Source organism: Anomaloglossus baeobatrachus, chromosome 4, assembly GCF_048569485.1.
Source record: "Anomaloglossus baeobatrachus isolate aAnoBae1 chromosome 4, aAnoBae1.hap1, whole genome shotgun sequence".
In the NCBI taxonomy this organism is placed as follows: Eukaryota; Metazoa; Chordata; class Amphibia; order Anura; family Aromobatidae; genus Anomaloglossus; species Anomaloglossus baeobatrachus.
The window spans coordinates 589197926-589224321 of NC_134356.1; the positions used below are offsets into that span (position 1 = coordinate 589197926).

At 49.2% G+C, this 26396-nt stretch overlaps 1 protein-coding gene across 2 annotated transcripts in view; it reads right to left on the reverse strand.

Annotated features, from left to right (window-relative positions):
- LOC142301860 (disintegrin and metalloproteinase domain-containing protein 9-like) overlaps nt 1-25677 on the reverse strand; it is a 168964-nt gene extending 143287 nt beyond the window's left edge. Inside the window, exons 1-4 of one of the 2 annotated variants that reach the window (XM_075342902.1) lie at nt 25125-25180; nt 23662-23781; nt 17912-18032; nt 10899-10975 (exon numbers count right to left, since the gene is read on the reverse strand). In XM_075342902.1, the coding sequence (XP_075199017.1) occupies nt 10899-10975; nt 17912-17927 (93 nt within the window). In that variant the 5' untranslated portion in view covers nt 17928-18032; nt 23662-23781; nt 25125-25180. Of the gene's footprint in view, nt 1-10898; nt 10976-17911; nt 18033-23661; nt 23782-25124; nt 25181-25597 lie in introns of those variants that run through there. The other variant, XM_075342901.1, reaches the window with a different exon arrangement.
- Between the last annotated feature and the right edge of the window lie 719 nt (nt 25678-26396).

The following is a 26396-nucleotide window of genomic DNA, read 5'->3' on the forward strand; positions in this document are numbered from 1 at the left end:
AGTCATGAGGGAGGAAAACGTCGTGGACGAGTCTCCCTAGTCCTGGACTTTTTCGGTCTAGGCTGCCATGACGAAGTGAGTTTCAGGGAGAGCTGAGAAGGTCGGTCCCTGCGTAGACCACGGCTGGTGGCGGGGACAGCACGGGATGTCGACCAACCAAATGAGTTCCGAAAGGAGCGGAACGAGGACTGTGGACGTCTGGTGAAGGTTGTCCTGGACTGCAGCTGGGGGAGGGAGGTACTCTTTCATCCCGTGGCGTCAGAAATGAGTTTGTCCAGACGTTCGCCAAACAATCGGTCTGGAGAAAAGGGAAGGCCCGTGAGAGACTTCTTGGAGGCAGAGTCCGCTCGCCATTGTCAGAGCCAGAGAGCTCTACGGATGGCTATGGTATTTGAGGCGGCAAACGCTGCGCAGACAGCAGCGTCTATGGAGGCCTGCATGAGGTACTCCGCCACAGCGGCAATTTGAGCTGTTACCTCTGTGAAGGTATGAGTGAACTGGGATTCCTCAAGCGAAGTGTTAAGGGATTCTGCCCAGACCGAGATCGCCTTTGCGACCCACACAGAGGCAAAGGAGGGTGAGAGGGAGGAACCCGCAGCCTCAAAAGTAGAGCGGGCGAGGTGCTCCACCTGTCTGTCTGTCGGGTCCTTGATGGAGGAACCATCGGGTAAAGACAGGAGCGTCTTTGTGGTAAGGCGGGAGACCGGGGGGTCGACCGAGGGCGGATCGGCCCAGCCTTTAGGGGCAGGTGAGGCAAAAGGGTACCGGGACTCCATGAGTTTTCGGTTACCGAAGCACCTGTCAGGCTTCTCCCTTTGCTTTGTGAGGATATCCTGAAACTCTGGGTGATCAGCGAAAACCTTTTGGGTTTCCTTGCCTTCTTAAAGGAGACCGCATGGTCGTAGATTGGGGATCCTCCACATGCAGAGTTTGGTTGATTGCTGCTATAAGGGAGTCTATTGCAGTTTGATCATCTGGGGGTGATGAAAACAAGGAATCCTCCTTGTGCAAACAGCATTCTCCCTCCTCCAGCTCTTCAGAAGCTGTGGAGCGTGTAGGAAAGCCTGCCCTGTGTGCTCCCGAGTGAGAGCCATGGGGGCCATGAGAGAGTGTTGGAGACACCCGGCCGTGTGCTCTTTTCCTGATCCCTGCGACCGGTGAAGCATGTGCCCGGATTACCTCAGAAGGATCCTCCATAGGGGTATCCTCAGGCTGCGTTCCGTCCAGGGGCCCAGAAGGGTGTGGAGGATGCCATTGCATAGCCAGAACCAGGTTCTGTGACAGTTTTTCCATGGATTGGGACAGAAACTGTGCCCATTCCGGTGGGCTGGGAGCCCTAGGCTCTGGGCTGACGGTTGCGGCGGTGGTGGCGGGGAAGTCTTGGGGGCTATAGGGGCACAGGACTCACAGAGAGAAGAGGCGTGTTTATGTGGTAGCTCAGCGTGGCAGGCAGTGCAGGCTGAGCAATAGACTATGTGAGCCTTAGCGCTCTTAGTGCCCTTAGAATTCTGCATGTTCCTAATAGGAGTATGCCAGGAGGGGGAGCAATGGTCAGCAGAGCTACAAGTGAAGCAAGTACCTCACCAGAATCAGCCGATGGCCCTGCATCCTCAGGAAGGAGTAAGTTCTGTGGAGATCTTCAGTGTGAGTTCCTGAGCTCTGGGTCCTTAACACTGCTTCAGTCCAGGCAGTGGAAATAGCAGAGTCAGCTTGCTTTTCTCCCTGTGTCCGGCCACACAGGTGCAATGTTCATCTCAGAGCCTGCAAAGAGGGGCTGAGGAATTGTGCCTCTGCCCTGGGCTCTGGAAAATCGGTGTCTGTGGGACCCGTCGTCCAGTAAAAGGCAGCCCAGGATCCAGCGTCGCAGGAGGGGGTCCGTGGAGGCAGCACTCCGCATTCCCACCCGTTGATGGTATTGGGAGATCGGTCCCAAAAGGAAACTATCGCCCTCAAAAAATAACAAAACCTTGAAAGATGTGCCTCCTACAGACACTAAGCTAAAACTGAGGTTGCCTGGCCCGGCCAGGGGGTGTATACTGCAGAGGAGGAGCTATGCTTTTGCATCTGCTTAGTGTCCTCCTATGGATAGGCAGCATAACACCCATGGTCCTGTGTCCCCCAATGAGGCGTCAGAGAAAAGTCAGTTCAGTTCAAGTAGATGAGTTCTAGAATTCAGTGTGAGTGGAGGTCAGGCCTGTGTCTGAGGCCTGAAGCAAACTGACAGGTACCAGGGTAGGAGCCCTGGTGCCTTTGGTTAGGAGGCAGACGGCGGTCTCCGTCTGCAGGAGCCGGGAAGACGGCTCGGTTGAACCGAGGTGGACCGGGACAGGGTAGTGGCATGCCGGTACCGACCCGGGGAACCGACTCGGAAACCGGAGCACACATGGGGGCTACTCAGACCCTGAAGCTAAGCCCAGAAGCGACTGGACTTAGTTAATTAACTGATTACGGCCAGGACTAGAGGTCCTGTCCCACCCAAAGTCCCGACTGAAGGCAACAGCCCACCGAGGGGGATAAAAGGCCGCCGCCACGGCTCAGAGATCCCACGGGCCAGCGTCTGCGGGCAAAGGGCTCCTTAGGCGACCACAAGCCGGGAGAGGACCCCTGAAGTTGCAAGCGCAGGCAGTCCACCATTCTAAACAGGTGCAGGAGAAAGAGAGACCGCCAGCCGTGTGGGGGAAACCAGAACGCAGCCCGCTGCGGGCACCGACCACCATCACCTTTACCAGAGACTCGTGTGTTTTCTAATAGTGAGTACACCAGCACCCTGCGGTCGCCCATCTCTCTGCATCGCCAAACCCCCAACGGGTCCCGGGGCCACCATCCCTGCCCACGGAGGGGTTAACAACTTGCTGCACAACATCTCCCCCGGGTGCCCCGTAATTGTAGCGGTGGTGTCCAATATCACCACACACCGTGGTTGGCGTCACGATCTCCGTATGGCTCAGCCCGTACATTTACGTCCCACATCCATCATCCCATCACTACCCCTTTTCATTTGAAGTGACCGTGAGGCCCCCGGGTCCGGAGACCCTCGAGCCACCCACAGAAGGGCCGGATCCGAGCAGCTCGGCTGCTGAGAGAAGGGCGGTACACAGAGACCCGTTGAGTAGAGTGGAAACATTTACACATCAGGATGGAGGACATGTATATCAGGGAAGGACCCAGGATGGTGGATATATGGTGCTGAGCCCAGTGCAAGCAGTTTGGCCATCGGCTTAGGCTGGTTTCACACTACGTTTATTTAACATGCGTCAGGAACGTTTTTTTGCTGCAAAAGCGGATCCTGCTTTTACAGCAAAAAACGCATGCAAACGCATCTGTTATTTTGCAGGATCCTGTCACTGGATGTTTAGGGGCGGGCATTGGAGTCATGTGATCGGGAGTGAGGGAAACTAGACTGGGAGCCGGCTTCTGACAGCTGCAGACGCTGGTAACCAAGGTAAACATCGGGCTTGGATACCCGATATTTATCTTGGTTACGAGTGTCTGCAGCTGCTAGGTGCCGGGCTGCCTGCACACGTTACCAACATAAACATCGGGTAACTAAGAGAAGTGGTTACTCGATATTTACCTTGGTTACGAGTGTCCGCAGCTCTCAGGTGGGAGAGAGAGGAAGGGGAGGAAGGGGGAAAGACAGAGATAGAGAGAGAGAGGGTGAGGGAGGGAGGAGGAGAGAGAGACAGATCATGCGAGACTGGTTCTGGGCATGCTCAGTACTTTCTGGGCATGCTCAGTACAAAAGCAGGATCCTGTCTATCAGCACGCCAGCGTTCACCTGCGTTTGCGTGCTGTTTAGTCAGGATCCGGTGACATGCAGTATTTGGACACAGCTCAAAAACGCTACAAGTAGCGTTTTTGAAAGATGTTAAAGAACTGCAAGTCGCTGGATCCTCACTATAACGCACGCAAACGCAGGTGAACGCATGTTAACGCGAGTCCATTGCAAATGCATTGAAATGAAAACGCATTTGCACTGGATCCGCTTTTCCGCTAAAAAAACGTTATGGACGGATGTTAAATAAACGTAGTGTGAAACCAGCCTTACACTGGGGGTAACAACAACATGATAGAATGTAGTGTGCACCCCCCTAAAAAAAAAATGGACAAACCCTGCCCACCCTCCACTGGAAGTGATCTGTTTATGGCTGGCTGCATGTGTGCAGAGACCCGGACTGCCCAATTAGTGACTTCCATTGGGGTCAAGGTCAACTCCAAGTCCCAAATCGAAGTTTTTGAAAATTCCCGCTGCACCCGCCGAACCAAATTTCCATGAGTCCACTCATCTCCAATGGTAACAAATAAACAAATGTGCACGATGTACATAAATATTTTTTTTAACATTTTTTGTATTAGCTCACCTGCCATTTTCTCCATTTATCCGTGTATGTTGACAATTTTTATGTCTTTTAATGGTATCTAATAAAAGCTTTATACATTTTTTATTGAACATGTGATTTACTACATACTGCACATATTTTGCTGGTTCACTATTATCTGCATTGGAATTAATCCTTTGCCTGGGGCCAATTTCTCTTGGTTTTTGTTTTTCATGTTCAGAAATAAGTAGCATTGAAAGCAGCTTGTAAAAACAAACAACTTTGCAAATTACTTATTTTTAAAAATCGTTGCCATTCTCAAGAACAAATGTATTGTAATCCTATCTTTACTGCTTATTCTCTAGGTCTCCAGCCATTTTTGCAGTCTATGGCTATGTGCACACGCTGCGTTTTTTTGACACTGCGTTTTTGGCCACTAAAAACGCGCAAAAACGCACCCGTGGCAAAAAACGCATGCGTTTTTACCGCAATTTGGTGCGTTTTTGGCTGCGTTTTGCTGCGTTTTTGATCTCTGCGTTTTTCCAATGCATTGCATTTGGGGAAAACGCAGAAAAACGCAGGAAAGAATTGACATGTCCATTTTTTTTTTAAGCTCAAAAACGCAGCTTAAAAAAAAAGTTGTGTGCGGACAGCAAAAATGAAAACTCATAGACTTTGCTGGGGAAGCAAAGTCATGCAGTTTTGAGGCGAAAAACGCACCTGAAAAATGCGCAAAAACGCCGCGAAAAACGCACTGTGTGAACTTTACCCTATCAGCAGTGGCCAGTCTCCTAAAGCTTGTGGCCAGTCTCCAGAGCTTGTAATTGATGCTCTGAGGCTGGCCGAATTGCTTGACCTGGCCAGTTTCAGATCTCTTGTGCTCCTCCGACAGTGAAGGCAAAGCTCCCTCTGCTTGCAGCATGGGAGAACACATTGTTCTTGCCACTGGTACACACTGTCAATCAATTAGTAGTGCACAGCACCCTATCAAAGAAAAAGCTGGGTAGCAGGGGAGCGATGTGTTCCTGATTGAGAATTTGGAACTACCTTTGTAATTTAGGGCTTCACTTGCTACAATTGATGTATCACTTTGATCGGGGAGAGCACGGGAAAAGGACTCCTAGAGTTGCCCTCAGACTAGGGGGGTCATAGCTGTCCCTTATCTCAGAGTTTCCTCTGAAGGTGAGGATGTCTGAGCCGCCTTCCTGACCCTGAGCCCTAATCTTATACCCCTCTCCCCTATCCCAGGGAAGGGCCAGGACAGGAGTGGGATAAAATCAAACGAGATAAACAAACAGTGGAAACCAAAACTATATCTCACAGTACGCTCACACAAAGGTACAAGACAATAAGATAAGGAGTAAAATAAGAGCAGGGAGGAAATAACAAGACGACAAGAGAATTCAACTACAACTCCAAGCACCATGCAATATAATCACCAGTAGGACTCAGATAAAACAGCACACAGAACAACACAGCAATAAACTATAGTCGGCAAGGGAAGACCGATAACATCATCTTAAAAAACATTTCTTCCCAGAGGTAACCAGCAGGCTAGCAGAGGTTAACTCTTGCTATGCTGACTATTAATAAGCACACAGCTGGTCAACACCCGAGCCTGCCTGTGTAAGGTCTTGTTCGCACGTACCTGCTGAATATTCTGCAGTGATTTGACAGCACATGTGCGTGTCAAATCACTGCAGAAACACTGCATAATGGATGCAGTTTTTCTGTAGAAATAAAGCCGATTTCATGCGCTATGGCTGCTGCCCCCACCATAGACAGAGTGGGAGCTGCATCCAAACCGCATGGAATAATTGACATGCTGCTTTTAGGAACGAATGGATTTGGGTCAAAATTTTAGCACCCAAATCGCTGCGTTCAAAAAAGCAACGTGCGCACGTGTCATGCACAATCTACATAGATTATGCAGGGGAGGCAGGACGCATTTACGCTGCAGTGCAATACGCAGCGTAAATGCATGTAATTACGCAACGCGCGCATGAGCCCTAACTCAGAAGCAGCAGAGAAACCATAGTGTGGAGTGTCAGAATCTGCTGTGAACAGCGTCTGATGGCGCCATGACACTCGGCAAGTTTTGAGCAAATCTCTGAGTGACATGATGTGACAGTACGAGATCGTGTCTGCAGGACTATGAATATATATTTGTTTTTGCTTAGGGAATTCTTAAAAAGGTGTAAAGGGAATGTTTAACCTTTTTAATTTTTTTTTGGGGGGGGGGTGTGGTTCTGTTTAATTTTTAACACATGTTTTATAATGGTCCAAAGAAGGGAATTTTGTTTACTTACCGTAAATTCCTTTTCTTCTAGCTCCAATTGGGAGACCCAGACAATTGGGTGTATAGCTATTGCCTCTGGAGGCCACACAAAGTATTACACTTAAAAGTGTAAGGCCCCTCCCCTTCTGGCTATACACCCCCAGTGGGATCACTGGCTCACCAGTTTTAGTGCCAAAGCAAGAAGGAGGAAAGCCAATAACTGGTTTAAAGACCAATTCAATCCGAGGAAACATCGGAGAACTGAACCATACCACATGAACAACATGTGTACCCGAAAAAACAGAAAAACCCCGAGAAAACAGGGCGGGTGCTGGGTCTCCCAATTGGAGCTAGAAGAAAAGGAATTTACGGTAAGTAAACAAAATTCCCTTCTTCTTTGTCGCTCCATTGGGAGACCCAGACAATTGGGATGTCCAAAAGCAATCCCTGGGTGGGTAAAAGAATACCTCATGATAGGGCCGTCAAACGGCCCTCTCCTACAGGTGGCCAACCGCCGCCTGAATGACTTATCTACCTAGGCTGGCGTCTGCCGAAGCGTAGGTATGCATCTGATAATGCTTGGTAAAAGTAAGTAGACTCGACCAGGTGGGTGCCTGACACACCTGCTGAGCCGTAGCCTGGTGCCGTAATGCCCAGGATGCACCCACGGCTCTGGTAGAATGGGCCTTCGGCCTTGAGAGAACCAGAAGCCCAGTAGAACTGTAGGTTTCAAGAATTGGTTCCTCGAGCCCCCGAGCAAGGGTGGATCTGGAAGCTTGCGACTGTTTACGCCGACCAGCGACAAGGACAAAGAGTGCATCCGGGTGGCGCAGGAGCGCCATGCGGGAAGTAGAACCTGAGTGCTCTCACCAGAACCAACAGATGCAAATCTTTCTGAAATTGATGGACTGGACGAGGACACAAAGAAGGTGAGGTGATATCCTGATTGATATGAAAATGGGATACCACCTTAGGGAGAAATTCCGGAACCGGACGCAGAACTACCCTGTCCTGGTGAAGGACCAGGAAGGGAGTTTGTATGAGAGCGTTGCTAGCTCGGAAACTCTCCTAAGAGACGAGACCGTTACTAGAAGGCCACGTCCCGTGAAAAACGGGAAGGGAGACATCCTTCAAAGGCTCGAAAGGCGGCATCTGGAGAGCAATTAGAACCTTGTTCAGATCTCAGGGCTCTAACGGCCGCTTGTACGGAGTGCTGAGAAGACAAACTCCCCGTAGGAACGTGCGTACCTGAGGAAGTCGTCGTTTCTGAAAAAATACAGATAGCGCTGAGACTTGTCCCTAAAGGGAACTGAGCGACAACCCATTTTCCTACCTAGATTGCAGGAAGGAAGGAAACATAGACGATGCAACCGGCCAGGGAGAAACACCCTGCGCCGAGCACCGAGATAAGAACATCTTCCACGTCCTGTGGTCAATCTTGGCGGACGTTGGTATGCTAGCCTGTCTCATGGTGGCAACCACGTCCTGAGGTAATCCTGACGACACTAGGTTCCAGGACTCAATGCCACACCATCCGGTTGAGGGCCGTAGAATTCAAATGGAAGAATGGCCCTTGAGACAGCCAGTCTGATTGGTCTGGTACCACAACATCCTCGGCCAATTTGTAGCGACGAGGATGGCGCGGCCGCAGTCGGTCTTGATCTAGCGCAGTACTCTGGGCAACAATGCCAGAGGTGGCACCTAAGGTAGCTGGAACTGCGACCAATGCTGAACTAAGGCGTTTGCCGCCAGAGCTCGATGATTGTGAAACCGTGCCATGAAGCTGGCACATTGTTGTTGTGCCGTGACGCCATTAGATCGACGTCCGGCCTCTGTCAGCGGCGCCAGATCTCCTGAAACCCGTCCGGGTGAGGAGACCATACTCTTTCGGCCACCCTCAGCGACTTAGGAAGTCAGCTTCCTAGTTTCCACACTTGGGATGTGAATTGTGGATATGGTGGATGCCGTGTCTTCCACCCACATCAGAACCTGCCGGACTTCCTGGAAGGCTTGCCGGTTGCGCGTTCTTCCTTGGTGGTTGATGTATGCCACCGCTGTGGAGCTGTCCGACTGAAGTCGGATATGCTTGCTTTCCAGCCGCTGTTGGAAGGATTGTAGGGCAAGATACACTGCTCTGTGTGGAAGGAAGCCGTGGGCGTGCCTGAGAAAGTGCGGGAATCCGGATTCACAGTGCACACAGAGAGAGGGGTGGAGTATGCAAAACATACTCCAGCTCTCAGCTCTGCTCTATGCAGCGTCACGCCCCTACCCTGACTGTCAGGGCTGTGGGCGGTAACGAAGGGAGACTAGGCCCAGAAGCCGGGGACTCGAGTTAACAGCGCGGCCGCCGTAAAAGCGCGGGCCGCGCTGAAGTCCCCGGCGCACCACAAGTGCCAGCCGCGCCGCAGTTCCAGCGGCCGGCGCGACCGATTCATAGAAGTGGCCAGCGTCCCGCCCCTCTCCTGACTGGCAGGTCTGGGGGCGGGAACGAACGGAAGCAGGCCGCAAAAGCCGGGGACTCTAGTTATCAGCGCGGCCGCCGTAAAAGCGCGGGCCGCGCTGAAGTCCCCGGCGCACCACAAGTGCCAGCCGCGCCGCTGCCAGCGGCCGGCGCGACCGATTCCTGGAAGTGGCCAGCGTCCCGCCCCTCTCCTGACTGGCAGGTCTGGGGGCGGGAACGAACGGAAGCAGGCCGCAAAAGCCGGGGACTCTAGTTATCAGCGCGGCCGCCGTAAAAGCGCAGGCCGCGCTGAAGTCCCCGGCGCACTACAAGTGCCAGCCGCGCCGCAGTCCCAGCGGCCGGCGCGACCAATTCCCATAAGTGAGCCTGCTTCAGCAAAGCTGAATGAGGCCATGGCACAGGCGCCGCAGCGCTGATGTCCCCCGGCGCACTACAACACCCAGCATGCTGCGGTGTGAGCGCCAAATGCACGGGGACACAGAGTACCTTGAGGAAGCAGGGCCATGTCCCTGATGTACTCCGCTCCATCCAGCATCTTCTCCAGGGGCTGTAGATGGAGCACGGTCTCAGTGCCTGGAGACCGGTAAATCCCACTTCACCCAGAGCCCTGTAAAAAGGGATGGGGAAGGAATCAGCATGTGGGCTCCTGCCGCCGTACCCGCAATGGGTACCTCAACCTTACAAACACCTCCGACATACAGTGGGGTGAGAAGGGAGCATGCTGGGGACACTATATGTGTCCTCTTTTCTTCCATCCGACATAGTCAGCAGCTGCTGCTGACTAAAAAGTGGAGCTATGCGTGGATGTGTTGCCTCCTTCGCACAAAGCACAAAACTGGTGAGCCAGTGATCCCACTGGGGGTGTATAGCCAGAAGGGGAGGGGCCTTACACTTTTAAGTGTAATACTTTGTGTGGCCTCCAGAGGCAATAGCTATACACCCAATTGTCTGGGTCTCCCAATGGAGCGACAAAGAAATAACTTTACTAATTATCTGACACTCCCACGCTGACATTTCCATGGGCCTCCAATAACTGACACGTCGTCACCACTGAAGTCACCACTTCAGCCAATGATTGGCTGCAGTGGTCACAAGTTAGGTTGACACATTTTGTTGGATCCAGGTAAACAGAAATCAATGGGGGACTCAGTAAGTGGAAGCACAGGAGCGGCATGGGATTGGTAAAATATGACTCCTGTTATTTTAAACTATTGAGAAATATTTTGAAAAAAAGATTATAGAGTTGTACGGCCGTTGAAATGCACACCCAGTGACAGCCCTCTTACACACAGGCAAACATAAAAAAGAGAAATGTCTCTGGTACAGAAATGAATGTATTTGGTAATCTGTCCTAAACACTTGCCAAATTTTGTACAATGTGTAAGACCCTGTGCGCGCACTGCGTTTTTTTGCCGCGTTTTTGAGTGGTCTGTTGTCCTAAACTGCATGCAATCCTTCCCCAGAAAAGTCTATGAGATTTATGCAATCCTTCCCCAGAAAAGTCTATGAGATTTATGCAATTCTTCCCCAGAAAAGTCTATGAGATTTCAGAAAGTCTGTGCGCACGTTGCTTCTTTTTTCCTTGCAGTTTTGGTTGCAGTAAAAAAGAAGCAGCATGTCACTTCTTTTCTGCGTTTCTCTCTGCGTTTTGCCCTTGACAAAGTTAAAAAAAAGCACAGGGGCAAAAATACACCAAAGCATGTCAAAAACGCGTCAAAAACGCATGTTTTTTTATGCGTTTTTTGGTCAGAGGTGCGTTTTTTGCTCAAAAAACAAAACTGTGCGCACATAGCCTTACAGTACAAAAAAAAAACAACAGGAAGAAGGAATGGATACTCACAAAGCGCCAGGTCACCGCTGGAGATAATCGCTTTACCTCAACGATCTCGTAGGAAGGTGGGAGAAAGGAGTCTGCGCCTGTTCACAACATAGTTACATTTTTATTTCAGAACCATAGTAACAAATTAAATCCGGAGTAACAAAAAATACACAAAATATTGAAAGGTAAAAAGGTGATGTTGTGACTAGAGATGAGTGAACGATTGGTAAGAACACCGAACATCGAACCTAACAGACTTTACAACAAAAACAGCTTTCGGAGTTCGGGTGCTTTACGTATGCACACCACTCGAGCGAACATCACTGTGCTCGGCCCTCTGCAAGCCGCTTACAGTGTTTGATCAGCTCCCATTCGGGGTAATAACAGTGTGATCGGATGTAGTGTGCACCAGACTAAACAAAATGGAAGAATCCCATCCACCTGTCCCCTGAAGTGATCTGTTTATGGCTGGATGCATTGTGCGCAGAGACCCGAACTGCCCAATTAGTGATGACAATTAGGGTTCAGGTCAAGTCCACGTCCCAAACAAATTCTATAAAAAATCTGGCTGAACTGTCTGAATCAAACTTCCATGGGTCAACTTATCTCTAGTTCTAACTTTTAATCACAAGACCCAATGCCTAAGGCTACGTTCATATTAAGTTTTATAATTGGTTCCATTAGGGTTACATCTGAAGCACTGGAAAAAAAAAATGGGATTGGGATGCATGCTCCTATGTGGCCATTAAATTAAACGATGCAGCTAGAGTCACTTTGTGCGTTGTCAGACATACTTTTTGGCCATATGCTCCTATTCGAGGCAAGCACCCAAATGCAGCCAACCATATAGTGGTGCTCACCTCAAATAGGCAGATACAGATGAAAATAATAGTCAGCAAAGCACAAAGTGACTGTCTGCATCACTACAGTCAATGGTCCTTCATCAGGTACACCCAAATCCATCTACCAGGGCTTCAGATGTAAGCCCCGAGGAAGCCACTGACTTGAGAGTAAAGGGGGCTTTACACGCTACGAGATCGCTACAGCGATCTCGTTGGGGTCACGGATTTTGTGACAAACATCCGGCCGCTGTAGCGATGCCGTTGCGTGTGACACCTATGAGCGATTTTGCATCGTCGCAAAAACGTGCAAAATCGCTCTTCGGTGACATGGGGGTCCATTCTCAAATATCGTTACTGCAGCAATAACGAAGTTGTTCCTCGTTCCTGCGGCAGCACACATCGCTTCGTGTAACACCGCAGGAACGAGGAACCTCACCTTACCTGCGTCCCGGCCACAATGCGGAAGGAAGGAGGTGGGCGGGATGTTCGTCACGCTTATCTCCGCCCCTCCGCTTCTATTGGGCGGCGGTTCAGAGACGCTGCTGTGACGTCGCTGTGACGCTGAACGAACCGCCCCTTAGAAAGGAGGCGGTTCGCCGGTCACAGCGACGTCGCAGGGAAGGTAAGTATGTGACGGGTCCGGGCGATGTTGTGCGACACGGGCAGAGATTTGCCCGTGTCGCACAACCGATGGAGGCGGGTACGCACGCTGGCGATATCGGTACCGATATCGCAGTGTGTAAAGCGGCCTTAAGACAAGACGTGAATCCAGCCTGAGGTCTGCTATCATATAGCAGAAGAACAGCTTCTCCATTTCCGATCATGCTCAGTGCGCCTCTCTGAAGCCAAGACGTGTACACCTGACTTCAGATGAGACTCAATGTGAGTGAACACAGTCGCGCACATGTGCAAAATTTCCAGGGACTGGCGGTGACGCCGACTTGTGGAAATCATGTTATTATGCCTACAGGGTTGTGATAGCATGGAAAGAGGGACGACTAGTCTGGGGAAACAACACCCTATGCTTTTTATAAACATTCATCTTAGTGAAGACCATTACACAGGGCTGATTAGGCAGGGAATTTTGACATATAGATGTGAATGCTGCTGGAGGGTATGGGGGGGGCCTGTCAGGCTCCTTTAATAGGAATTACATGGTGGGGGAGGATGCTAAGTTACTCATAGCTTCCTCTCCACAATTCATTATATGACCTTATAGCCTCCACCCACCATTTTATGGCCCTCATAGTGTCCTCCCCCACCCCACAATTCATTATATGGCCCTGGTTGTGTCTTGTCCCCCCACCTCACAATTCATTATGAAGCTATCAGGGACTTATGATAAATTGTGGGGGGAGGACACATGACAAGGACTAAGGCTTTGTGCACACGTTCAGGATTTGCAGCATAAAATTGTGCTGTAAATGCTATGTGTTGGCAGGAAGAAAACTGTGTAAAAATACACGTTTTGCTTGTAACTGTAAAACGCTGCGTGTTTTCCGCTAAAAAATTGCAATGTGTGCACATAGCCTTAGGCTATGTGCCCACGCTGCGGATTTTGCGCGGATTTTGCCGCGGATTTGCCGCGGATTTCCCGAAAATCTGCAGCAGCGGCACTTCCAAGCCATTTCAATGGCATTTTGGAAATGCTGTGTCCATGCTGCGGATTTTTCCGCTGCGGATTTGCCGCGGATTTTGATCCGGAAAAATCTGCCTGTCAATTGTTTGGTGCAGATTTGGTGCGGATTTTTGGTTTTGAATGGGAAAAAAAAAAAAAAAAATCCGCATCAAAATCCGCGGCAAATCCGCAGTAAATCCGCGGCAAATTTGCCGCGAAAGTCGCGGATTTTCAGGCAGAAAAATCCGCAGGTACATTCTACCGTGGACACATAGCCTTAAAATTAATTGGGGGGAGAGTAATAGAGCCTGATTAGTTTATATTTATTGGGAGGCAGAAATTATAATTAATGGTGGGGCACAGTGTCGGCTTATTTACTTTATATTGTGAATGGTGGGTGTCTAATATAGTCTGATACATATTTATATTCAGGGGCAAAGACTGGGGGGGGTTTATGCAGGAGGCAAATCTATGTATACAATATATGTGACCTTGCTATTTTCAAGGCTACTGTGATCAGTGTGACAAGACGACTCATGGCTGGAAGATGGCGACATGAAGATCTGACCAGATGGAGAAGAAACAAGAGAAAATTACTAAGCAGATGAGACGTCAGCGGTAACTTTCTGAAAATACTTATTCTGTACTGTTATTTGTTAAGTCCGTTAGACCACATTCTCACATTCGTGTGATATATCCGTGTGTTGCCAGACTTTTTTGGGACATGGACATCTAGAGTTTCATAGATCCATTCACATAGCTGTGAAAATCACAGATCCGAGAAGGAAATCTGCGAGACTAGAAGCAGGTGCTGCTCTGATCAGATTATGCCATGGGCCTGTGTGCTGTCAAAGAAAAAAAAGTCAGGCAGCACACCGACACTGCACACTGATCCAGCACACTGATCCAGGAATGTAGCCTTTTATTATGTACTAGAAGGTGGCCCGATTCTAACGTATCGGGTAGTCTAGAATGTGTATGGAGGTTAGCAGATTGAAGAATAATAATAATAATGAATGGACTGGATGGGTTAGGTTTAATTTAGTATTCTTAAAATTGTTTATTGGTTTTAAATGACAAACAACAGAAGGAACAGTTTTAGTAGATGAGTCTAATGTTTAATGATGTCCATGGCTTGTAATGAAAGAAGGCCATGAACAGTGTAAAGTTAAGTAAAAATATGCTGATGCTGTGATGTGTCCCAATGCTGGTATGTGCCCCCATCGTGGTGTAGCCACCATCCTGACATGTGCCCCCATCCTGCGGGGTAAGGGCGCTTTCACACTTGCGTTCAGCGCAATCCGCCGCTATGGAGAATAGCGCAGTCCATTACTTGTATTGACGTACTGTAACGCAAGTGTCTGCGTTGCATCCGCTTGACGACGCTGTCGTTATTTTGACGCAGCGTCGGGAAGAGGGAACGCTACATGTATCGTTTTTTGGGTCGTTAAAATAACGCACCTTGACAGATTCCATTGGAATCCGCCAAGGTGTCTAATGATTGTCTATGGTGGCAGATTCCGCCGCTATGCGCCAAGCGGCGGAATCCGCTGACAAATTCCGTCACATTCTACTGAGCATGCTCAGCATGTCCAGCAGAACGATCTAAATCGTTTAAAATCACTCCTGGTCTCTCACCCCCTCTGTCATACTCACCGATCACGGGCGCAGTGCTGCACGGCTGTCACAAAGCTACGGCGGCTTTTCCTTTTTTGAAAATGCTGGCCGCTCATTATTCAATCTCGTATTCCCTGCTTCCCCCGCCCACCGGCGCCTATGATGGGTTGCAGTCAGACCCGCCCCCATGCTGAGTGACAGCTGTCTCACTACAACCAATCACAGAGGCCGGTGGGCGGGTCTATATCGTGCAGTAAAATAAATAATTAAAAAAAAACGACGTGCGGTCCCCCCAATTTTGATAGCAGCCAAGAAAAAGCCCCACGGCTGAAGGCTGGTATTCTCAGGATGGGGAGCCCCACATTATGGGGAGCCCCCCAGCCTAAAAATATCAGCCAGCAGCTGCCCGGAATTGCCGCATCCATTAGATGCGACAGTCCCAGGACTCTTCCCGGCTCATCCCAAATTGCCCTGGTGCGGTGGCAATCGAGGTAATAAGGAGTTAATGGCAGCAGCTCATAGATGCCACTAAGTCATAAGTTAATCATGGCAGGCGTCTCCCCGAGATACCTTCCATGATTAACCTTTAAGTGAAAGTAAATAAACACATACACCCGAAAAAATCCTTTATTTGGAATAAAAGACAAAAAAAACACCCTCTTTCACCACTTTATTAATCCCCAAATACCCCTCCAGGTCCGACGTAATCCACAGAGGTCCCACGACGCTTTCAGCTTTGCTACATGAAGCTGACAGGAGCGGCCGTAGAACACAACCACTCTCTATCAGCTCCACACAGCAACTGAAGTGAGCCGCGCGATCAGCTGTGCCCTCATTCAAGTTACCCGCGGACACAGCTCTCGGGTGGAGGACTGCAGCTGTGGCCGCGGGTCACCTAAGTGACAGCACCGATGATCGCGTGGCTCACTACAGTCACTCAGGGGATTTGCGGTTATCTCTCTCCTCCCGACTGCAAATCTCCTTTTCCCGGCGAAACATTAAAAAAAAACAAAAAACAAACAAACGCAAAACGTTCTTTCACAGGAACCCGTGACTTTATTAGCACACTATTTGCAACGCATCCGTCACACAACGTACTGTGACGGATGCCTCACAACGCAAGTGTGAAAGCAGCCTAATGTGTGCGGCGGGGGCGGAGTGCGGGGAGGGTGGAGCCGAACGGGGCCATGGCGCTGAGGACTGAATGGCTGGGGACAGGTGACTATCCAGGTGTGTGTGTGTGTGTGTGTGTGTGTGTGTGTTCAGTGTATACATACAGAGGGAGGAGTGTGGGGGGGTGAAGCCTGTCTTGCTAAATTCTCCTAAAAAGGGTCTGAAAGCTCGTACTTACGAAGCGCTCACTGATATCCTAATCAGGCACAAATACGAAGATTCTTTATAGCAAGATATTATTTATTTTAATAGCACATGAATAATCAATGGTACATAGGCATTAGCACTATTTTATAGTCATAGAATCTTATACAATAACAGAAATATGCATCAACATTACCGTATGTTGTAGCACTTCCTTCCTCATCGGAGAGACTCGATTAGTGAGAAGGAAGACAACCCGGCCTCTGCATCACAGGAGCAGTGCGTCCACTTGAGCGTCCTGGAAATGTCCCTGTCTCACTGAGCGAGCCCTGTATTTTTATACCAAACTTTGTACATTGTGGTCGTCGTGTGCACTGAGTATTGCAATTGGTGACCAGCATGTGATTGCTGAGTCATGGTCATGTAACCTGACCACACGCTGCTGTGGGCACCAGTAGCTTCCTACACATGTTGCTAGCTTAACCACTGGTTTCCTGCATATGTTGCAATGAGCCGTGAATTTTACATCGCTAGTTTCCTATACATGTTGCCAACCAACCACTGGTTTCCTGCATATGCTGAACTGTAAGCGTTCCTTCCTCATAATAGTGGTTTGTTCAAGACCTACTAACACGTACTCTTCATCATGGTCAAATCGAGTCAACCAGAGGACACCTCTCTGATACTGAGTTTGGATGCATCAATAAGACCTTTGATCACTATCTTTTGATTAGGATTCCTATCTAATCACACTCATTCTTCAGTCATATCACATTGGTATCACAGAGCCGAGTGGGGTAATGTGTGCGGGAGGCGAGCGGTGGGTATGTGTCGGCTGGGTTGCCAGTCTGGGCTCCCGGGGGTGCAGCACTCACTGGGGAGTCGGGGCTCCGTGTGGGTGCGGGAAAAAGTGTCGGGCGTCGTCCTGTCGGCCCGTAGTTCAGGCTGTTCAGTTAGCTGAGCCGTTGGTCGCAGGCTCTTTAGCGCACGCGGTGTGGCGACGGTTGTCACTGTAATGTCATTTTGGAGCAAGACAGACAGACAGAATAAGGCAATTATATATATAGAGAACACTGTCCCTTAATAGCATCCTCTCTAGTTATGTATAGCGCTGTCCCTTATTATATAGTGTCCTCTCTTGTTATCTATAGTACCATCTCATATAGCGTATGCTCATTATTTTTGTTATTCACAGCGCCCTCTCCGTTACTTAACCCTCTCTTGTTAGATATAAAAGACTGCTGATGGAGTAGCATCTGACCAGCAGCCCAGTCCATCAGCATCTCCGTTACAAAAGAAGCCTTACCATGTTCCATCAGCCGTCATGTCATTTTATATCTAACAAGGGAGGATGCTATGAAATTAAGCGAGGGTGCTAAATAAATAGCAAAAATAAGAAGAGAATGCAATATGTAATATAAGGGATGGTGCTATACATAGCAAAAGAGGGCCTATGTAAAATATATATGTATATACATATATATCTGCAGCTTTGTCGCCATAAAAGAAAGGGGGGGCCCAGGCACAATTTCTTGCACAGGAGCCCCAAGCGGTCAGTGTCTGTCCATGGTCTGTACAATACGCTCATCTTATCGAACCCAAAGCAAGAGTTGTAACTAATGATCATGTGTGGTACATACTTGCTGGAGAAAGCATTTGGAAGCTTTCATAGTCTTTCTGAAGGTAGTCTTCCCACAATGCAGAATCGCTCTCGTTTCTATCCAGATCTGTCCAAATCTGCAGGTCTGGTAGGTCCTGATTCTTCACCCGTCGGAAATAACACAAAATACCTTATTATGGATCAGTATAGATGAGGCTGAGGGTTGACTCACTTTATATACACTTCTGTGGAAGCTGCCATCACTCAGCCTTATGCGGGCATCACACAATACGATCTATCGTGCGATTGTACGAGCGATCGTACCCGCCCCCGTCGTTTGTACGTCACGGGCAATTAGTTGCCCGTGGCGCACAAAGTCGTTAAACCGCCGTCACACGTACTTACCTCCCAGACGACCTCGCTGTGGGCGGCGAACGTCCACTTCCTGAAGGGGGAGGGACGTTCGGCATCGCAGCGACGTCACACAGCGGTCGGCCAATAGAAGCGGAGGGGCGGAGATGAGCAGGACGTAAACATCCCGCCCACATCCTTCCTTCCACATAGCCGGCGGGTGCCGCGGGATGCAGGTAAGCTGTGTTCATCGTTCCCGGGGTGTCACACGGAGTGATGTGTGCTGCCCCGGGTACGATGAACAACCGGCGCCATTAAAATTAAAAGATTTTTTTAAATTAAACGACGAGTACACGACTCACGATTTGTGAACGAGTCAGTGTCGCTCGGAGGTGTCACACGAGACGATGTCGCAAGCGATGCCGGATGTGGGTCACAAAAACCTTGAACCCAACGATGCATCGCACGATAGCTCGTCTCGTGTGACGCCCGCATTAGGCTTTGTTCACACAATGGTATTTTTGGTTCAGCTGTCTATTGGAAAATGGACCATGCACGTTCAGCACATGCACCAATTTTAATCACAGTGTAAGGGTACCCACACATCAGCGTTTTCCTGCCGCACTCCAAGATCCGGCACAGGGGCAGTACAGTACAATACAGTTCACAGACAGTGTGGCAAGCCCCGTCACATGCTCTGGTCCCATGACCGCATATGCCCGGAGCTTGCCAGTGAACTGTAAAGTACTGTACTGCCCTTGTGCCGGTCTGGGAGTGCGGCAGGAAAACGCTGATGTGTGGGTACCCTTAATGTATATGAACATTTTTCCACACAGACCTAATTAAAATGACTTGCTAAGCATATGTTTCATCTTTTGACTGCTCCAGGCCCTGAAGAGGCTAAAAAGTGACCGCTCAATTCTTCTGGTGGCTTCTGTTTGACAGGCACCGCTATAATATACATGGTATTTAAAAATGGAGAAAAGAATAACGCCAGCAGCAAGGCCGCCGCCAAAGGTGTCAGAAAAGATACTTCAGGAAAAAACACCACCAATATTTTCCAAAAGCTTCTTCTGCTTCAAAAACTAAGTGGGTATGTCTTAAGGGTGCTTTACACGCTGCGACATCGCTAACGAAATTCGTTGGGGTCACATCGTTAGTGACGCACATCCGGCGCCGTTAGCGACATTGCAGCATCTGACACCAAGGAGCGACGATCACTGAGCGCAAAAACGTGAAAAATCGTTGCTCGTTGACACGTCGTTCCTTTTCCAAATATCGTTGCTGCAGCTGGTACGATTTTGTTTGTCGTTCCTGCGGCAGCACACATCTCTATATGTGACACCGCAGGAGCAACGAACATCTCCTTACCTGCGTCCACCGGCTATGAGGAAGGAAGGAGGTGGGCAGCATGTTCTGGCCGCTCATCTCCGCCCCTCCTCTACTATTGGACGGCTGCCGTGTGACGTTGCTGTGACGCCGCACGAACCGCCCCCTTAAAAAGGAGGCGGATCGCCGTCCAGAGCAACGTCGCAGGGAAGGTAAGTTCGTGTGATGGGTGTAAGCGATGTTGTGCGCCATGGGCAGCGATTTGCCCGTGTCACACAACCGACGGGGGCGGGTATGCTCGCTAGCGATATCGGTACCGACATGGCAGTGTGTAAAGTACTGTTAAGGCTATGTTCACACTAGAAAAATGATTTTTCTTAAGAAATTTTTTGAGAGTGAAGGATTAGCGCACCTGCGTTAAAAAACGCACTGATAACGCAGGTGCGTTTTTGATGCGTTTTTGTTGCGTTTTTGGTGCGTTTTTTTCAGGTTGGTCCCTGCATTTTTTTTATGCTTTTAGGCCCCTTTCACACGTCAGTGATTCTGGTACGTTTGTGCTTTTTTTTAAACGTACCAGAATCACTGACATACGCAGACCCATTATAATGAATGGGTCTGCTCACACGTCAGTGATTTTTCACTGCACGTGTCTCCGTGCGGCGTACCCGCGTGTGCGTGATTGCCGCACGGAGACATGTCCATTTTATTCTGGCATCACTAATGTCCCACGGACCACGCAGTGGTGTGGTCCGTGAAACACGTGCCAGAAAAAAACGTGCATTTAAAATAACAAACATTTTTACTCACCCGGCTTCAGCCACGCTTTCTGCAGCCCGTTCTCCCTGCTGCTTCTAAGCCGGCTGATTACTGTCGCACATATTAATGATGCGCGACACAGCCGACCCGGAAGCAGCTGCTGCAGGGGTCAGCGCCGGCCGGATGCTGCATCGCGGGAGCGATCAGCACCATGGAGAGCGGGAGCGGGCACAGGTGAGTTGATTTCTAAGTGCAATCACGGGCCACGGAGAATGGAGCCCGGATTGCACTTAGACAACCCACGTGTGCCGTGATTCACGGCACACGCAGGGACATGTGCGTGTTTTACATGCCAGTGAAAAACGTCTGTGTTTTTCACTGACGTGTGAAACGGGCCTTACAGCAATAACGCACGTTGAAAATGAAAAAAAAAAATAGATAGATAATACAGAGATAGATAGATAGATAGAGGGATAGATGGATTGATAGATAGAAATAGATAGATAATAGATATTTAGGGGAATAGATAATAGATAGATCATAGATAGATAGACAGATGGATAGATGGAAAGATAGATAGATAATATAGAAAGAAAGATAGATAATAGATAGATATTTAGGGGTATAGATAGATAGATAATATAGAAAGATAGACAATAGATAGATAGATAATATACAAAAATAGATAATAGATAGATAAATAATAGAGGGATAGATATTCCAGCTTTATTTATGATGTTTGTGTTCCCCCCAACCCCCACACACACTGCACTTCTCGCAGCCGGTAATGTGTTCACATCAGCGGCCGTCAGAAATGTCCTGGAGTCACCTCTGCACTCGCTCAGGAGCCGCATTCAGCAGTCGCTCCCTGAACGAGGCTGCGTGGAGAACTGTCACAAGCGGCTGGAGCAGAGCTGGAAGCGCCGCGGGACATCGCTGTGGATTACGTCGGAGCTGTGTGTTTCGGGGAGGTTAATACAGTGGAGAAAGAGGGTCTTTTTGTCTTTTATTCAAAATAAAGGATTTTTCAGTGTGTGTGAGTGTTTCTTTACTTTCACTTACAGATTAGTGACGCCATGTCATAGACACTGCCATTACTAATCTTGGACTTAGCGGCAGCTATTGGTTGCCGTTAACTCCATATTACCCTGATTGCCACTGCATCACGGCAACAGGAAGAGCCGGTAACACGCCGGGACTGCCGCATAATGGATGCGACAGTCCCGGGGCAGCTGCGGGCTGATATTCTGGGCTGCCGGGGGGGGGGGGGACATTAACCCTGTCCCTCGCCCTTTCCTGCCTGAGAATACCGGGCCACCGCTGTGCGCTTACCTCGGCTGGACGGTAAAAATACGGCGGAGCACACGTTTGGTTTTTTTTCTCTTCTTCTTCCTCTTCTTGTCCTAGCGACATCACTTCCCTGCAAAACGCAAGGCAGGGAAATACACTATGTCCCGAAAACGCGAAATAACGCGGGAATAACGCAGGTATAACGCAGGAATAACACAGGAATAACGCACATCACTTGCTACCTGCGTTATTCCTGCGCTATTTCATGATTACATTACAGTCAATGGAGTGAAATAACGCAGTTAGCTGCAGAAAAGCAGTGACATGCTCATTCTTTTTCTTAAGAAAATCTACTGAAAGAATTTTCTTAAGAAAAAAACGAAGTGTGTGCACAACTAAATTTTTTTTGCCATAGGTTTTGCTGGGAAATGTCTGCAGAAAGGTTACAAGAATTTCTCAAGAAATTTCTGCAGCAAAAACGGACCAAAAACACGGGTAAAAAACGCAGTGTGTGAACATAGCCTAAGACTTCAAAGGCCACGTGCACACGCTGACTATTCGGTGAGTTTTTTACCTCAGTATTCGTGGCCAAAACCAGGAGTAGAATAGGAAAAGTATGATAGAAAAACGAGCACCACTTCGGAATTTATCACCCACTCCTGGTTTTGGCCACAAATACTGAGGTAAAAAAACCTCACCAAATACTCAACCTGTGAACGAGGTCTAAAAGACAGGGTGTGCACATACCCAAGGCAAAAAAACATAATTTTTGCTATAGGAAAATGCTTCAAGAAACACTCTTTGTTAGTCTTTTTTGCGGCGACATTTTCTCAGGTGCCTATTTTTTTCATCTTACATACATGACGGTGAGCTTCCATGGAAGCCCACCTAACAAGTGGACCAGTTACTTCTTTTAGCTACTTCACAGATTTCACAATCTGAAGTAAGTAAAAAGTTATAAAATATGGAACGTAGACACAGAAAGTCATTTTTATATTGCTGAGAGAATGTTCAATTTGTTTCACATTTTTGGGCACTTTGTCAGCCGAGATCGAGGTGGAATCCATCTGAAAATGATGTTGTGTGTTCATATCCCTAAGGGTGTGCTCATACTGAGTTTTTGCACTGGGTTTTTGGCGCAAAACGCAAAAAAATCTATATGTTTTGATTGGAGATTTGCTCCAAAAACCTAACTTTAAAAAAATGTACCCTTAGGGTATGTGCCCACAATCAGGACTCGCTGTGTCCTGGACGCAGAGGGTCCTGATCTGCGGGGCCGCAAGAGAACACAGGAGACTGCAGGTGTCTGAACCCACGATCAGGGTCCGGTGCACTGCGGTCTCTCGCTTGTGTACTCCCTACGGAGGACGCCTGCAAATCCACAGCAAACAATTGACAGGCTGTGGCTCAGAAAGTCACACCGCAGATCAGCGTTTGCTAAGGTAAAAACAAGCACTGTGGGCATGGGGTTTCTATAAATCCCATCGACTATGCTTGTAGTGTACAACGCAGCGTTTTGGACACAGCTGAAGTATGCTGTGTCCAAAACGCTGTGAACACTCATCGTGGGCCCGTACCCTAAAGGTGTTGTCCAGGCTAATGATATTGATGACCAATTCTGAGAGTAGCACATGAATATCAGATTGATGGTGGTTCTGGGTGTCACCTATCTTACATTAATGATCTATTCAAGAATAAGTCACTGATTTCTTTGGACTGGACAACCCCTTTAAGGGCCATGAAAGGTGGACAGTTTACCTACTCGGTATATGCTAGGTCCCGACACAAAGTAATTATGTACAGTCTATGTGATATAACCATCTACAGTTCAGCATGAAGTGATATCGGACTGTTATCATATACAGACTATTTCACGTTAGAGTTGTGGCAAAAAAATACAATTCAGGACACGAATCTTATATCAACATCCATCTAAAACAGGGGTGGGGAACCTTTTTACTGACGGGGGCCATTTGGAATTTTCTACCAAAGTTTGGGGGCCGCACAAAATTATCTACTTGAAAATTACCCTGGTATATTTGGTCAAACAATTAATTAACTCACCCCTACACCCCTGCTGTGGTGGCTGGAGCTGATTGTCTTTGGTGCGGCTGTGATGTTCGGTGAGATTGATCATATTGCTTTTCACAACTGCTTTTCCATGTTTGTCTCAGTCTGGAGAGGCTGGGGGCATAGACATTACAGGAGATACTAGGGCACATACATTACAGGAGACGCTGGGGCACACACATCATAGGAGACGCTGGGGCGCGTAAATTACAGGAGATGTTGGGGGTACAAACATCACAGGAGAGGCTGGTGGTATATACACATCACAGGAGAGGCTGGGGGTATATACATCACAGGAGAGGCTGGGGGTATATACACATCACAGGAGATGCTGGGGGTATATACACATCACAGGAGAGGCTGGGGGTATATACACATCACAGGAGAGGCTGGGGGTATATACACATCACAGGAGAGGCTGGGGGTATATACACATCACAGGAGAGGCTGGGGGTATATACACATCACAGGAGAGGCTGGGGGTATATACACATCACAGGAGAGGCTGGGGGTATATACACATCACAGGAGAGGCTGGGGGTATATACACATCACAGGAGAGGCTGGGGGTATATACACATCACAGGAGAGGCTGGGGATATATACACATCACAGGAGAGGCTGGGGATATATACACATCACAGGAGAGGCTGGGGGTATATACACATCACAGGAGAGGCTGGGGGTATATACACATCACAGGAGAGGCATATACATTACAGGAGAGGCTGGGGCATATACATCACTGCACTTGGAGAGCACAGACAGCACTGGCAGGCACGGAGAGCACTAGAGGTGGCACGGGCAGCATGGACAGCACTGGGGGCGCACAGACATCACTGGGGAAGCATAGTCATCACCAAGGGGGCACGGACAGCAATTGGGGGGAACAGACAACAGAGGCAAGTACACAGCTTCTGGGGGTGGCACACAGAACTGGGGGGTACAGCACACTGAGGAGCACGGGCAGCCCTAGGGGGCACAGACAGCAGTGACCATTGCATGGACAGCACTGGCACAGACAGCATTAGATAGTGCAGACAGCTCTAGGGGGGCACGGACAGGACTGGGAGTCAAGGACAGTACTGGGGGATCATAGACATCATCAGGTGGGCATAGACAGCACTAGAGGGGCCCGGACAACAGTGGGGGTTACACGGCACTGAGGGGGCACAGCACTGGGGGCTGGCACACAGCACTGAGGGGGGCGCGCACACACAACTAGGGGGTACATAGCGCAGGGAGCTGCCACACAGCACTGGGGGATGGCACACACACTCCACGGGGTACACAGCACTGGGGATTGGCACATAGCATTGGGGGACGGTACACACACTACTCGGGGGTACACAGCACTGGGGGCTGCCACACGGTATTGGGGGCTGCCACACACTACTATGGAGCACAAAGCACTGGGTTGCCGACTCACAGCACGGGGGGGGGGAGGAGTCACTCACATGTCCGGGAGGCATGTGCAGCAGGGAGACCGGCTGCTGCTCCTCTTGTTCTTCTGTGGGACGGGAGCACAACTGGCGCTGCTTACCCCGCCCACAAGGTAAGCCCTGAGCTGCGCAAGCAGTAGCGTGCGCATCCTTGTACCTATCACCATTGAGATTTAAAGAGCCAGCTGCGGTAAAACCCCGAGCGCTACGGTCCCCGGGAATGTACCCAGGGGCCGCAGGAAAGTTATTACGGGCCGCAAACGGCCGGCAGGCCGGAGGTTCCCCACCCCTGAGTTATATACAACGCCTTATATCCCCAGTATTGTCACTGGTAAACAAACAAAATGGCCGCCTCCAGTATGTGACAGGGCACGGGCAGGTTATGGCCGCGTTTTGTCAAAGAATGTTGATATTTGGAAAATACAGCTCAATATTTCTCTGAATACATCACTCGTGGTTATACATATACAAAAAACATCACATCTTACAGCAGCAGCTATAAAACACACTGCCAACACCAACTGCGCCAACATGTCTGCCAACGACTGCCCCGGCCACCAAGGTCCACGGGAATAACAGGTGAACTGTCACGTTAGGACGTCACATGACCCAAAGGCAGGGGCGGAGCAATGGACATGCGACAATTTTATATATACAGTATATATATACATATACAATATATATATATATATATATATATATATATACTAGAAGGTGGCCCGATTCTACGCATCGGGTATTCTAGAATTTACGTATTGTGTAGTTAATGTATGATTTTTGTTATATATATCTATATATATATATAGATGTTGTCGTGTGTAGTTACCAAGTGTTTGTGTAGGAGCTGTACATGTTCTGGGTGTTGTCTGGGTGTGGCGGGGGGTGAGAGCGGTGTTGTATGTGTGTTGCGTTGTTTGTGGAGCGCTGTGTGTCTGTAGCGTTGTGTGTGTATGTGTTGCACGGTTTGTGTGGGTGTGGTGTGTTTTGGGGGGAGGTATGTTTTGTGCAATGTGTGTGTTGCATGATATGTGCGTATATTTATGTATGGCGCGGTGTGTGTTGGGTGTTGTGTGTGTGCAGCGTTGTCTGTGTGTGTGGGTGTCTGTGTAGGGCGGTGTTTGTGGTTCCCAGTGTGTGTGTGGTGTGTTGTGTGTGTTGGGGGAGGTGTGCACCTCCCATCGTGCTCCATCCGCCATGCTGCGCACCCCCCATCGTGCTCCATCCGCCATGCTGCGCACTCCCAAACGTGCTCCATCCGCCATGCTGCGCACTCCCAAACGTGCTCCA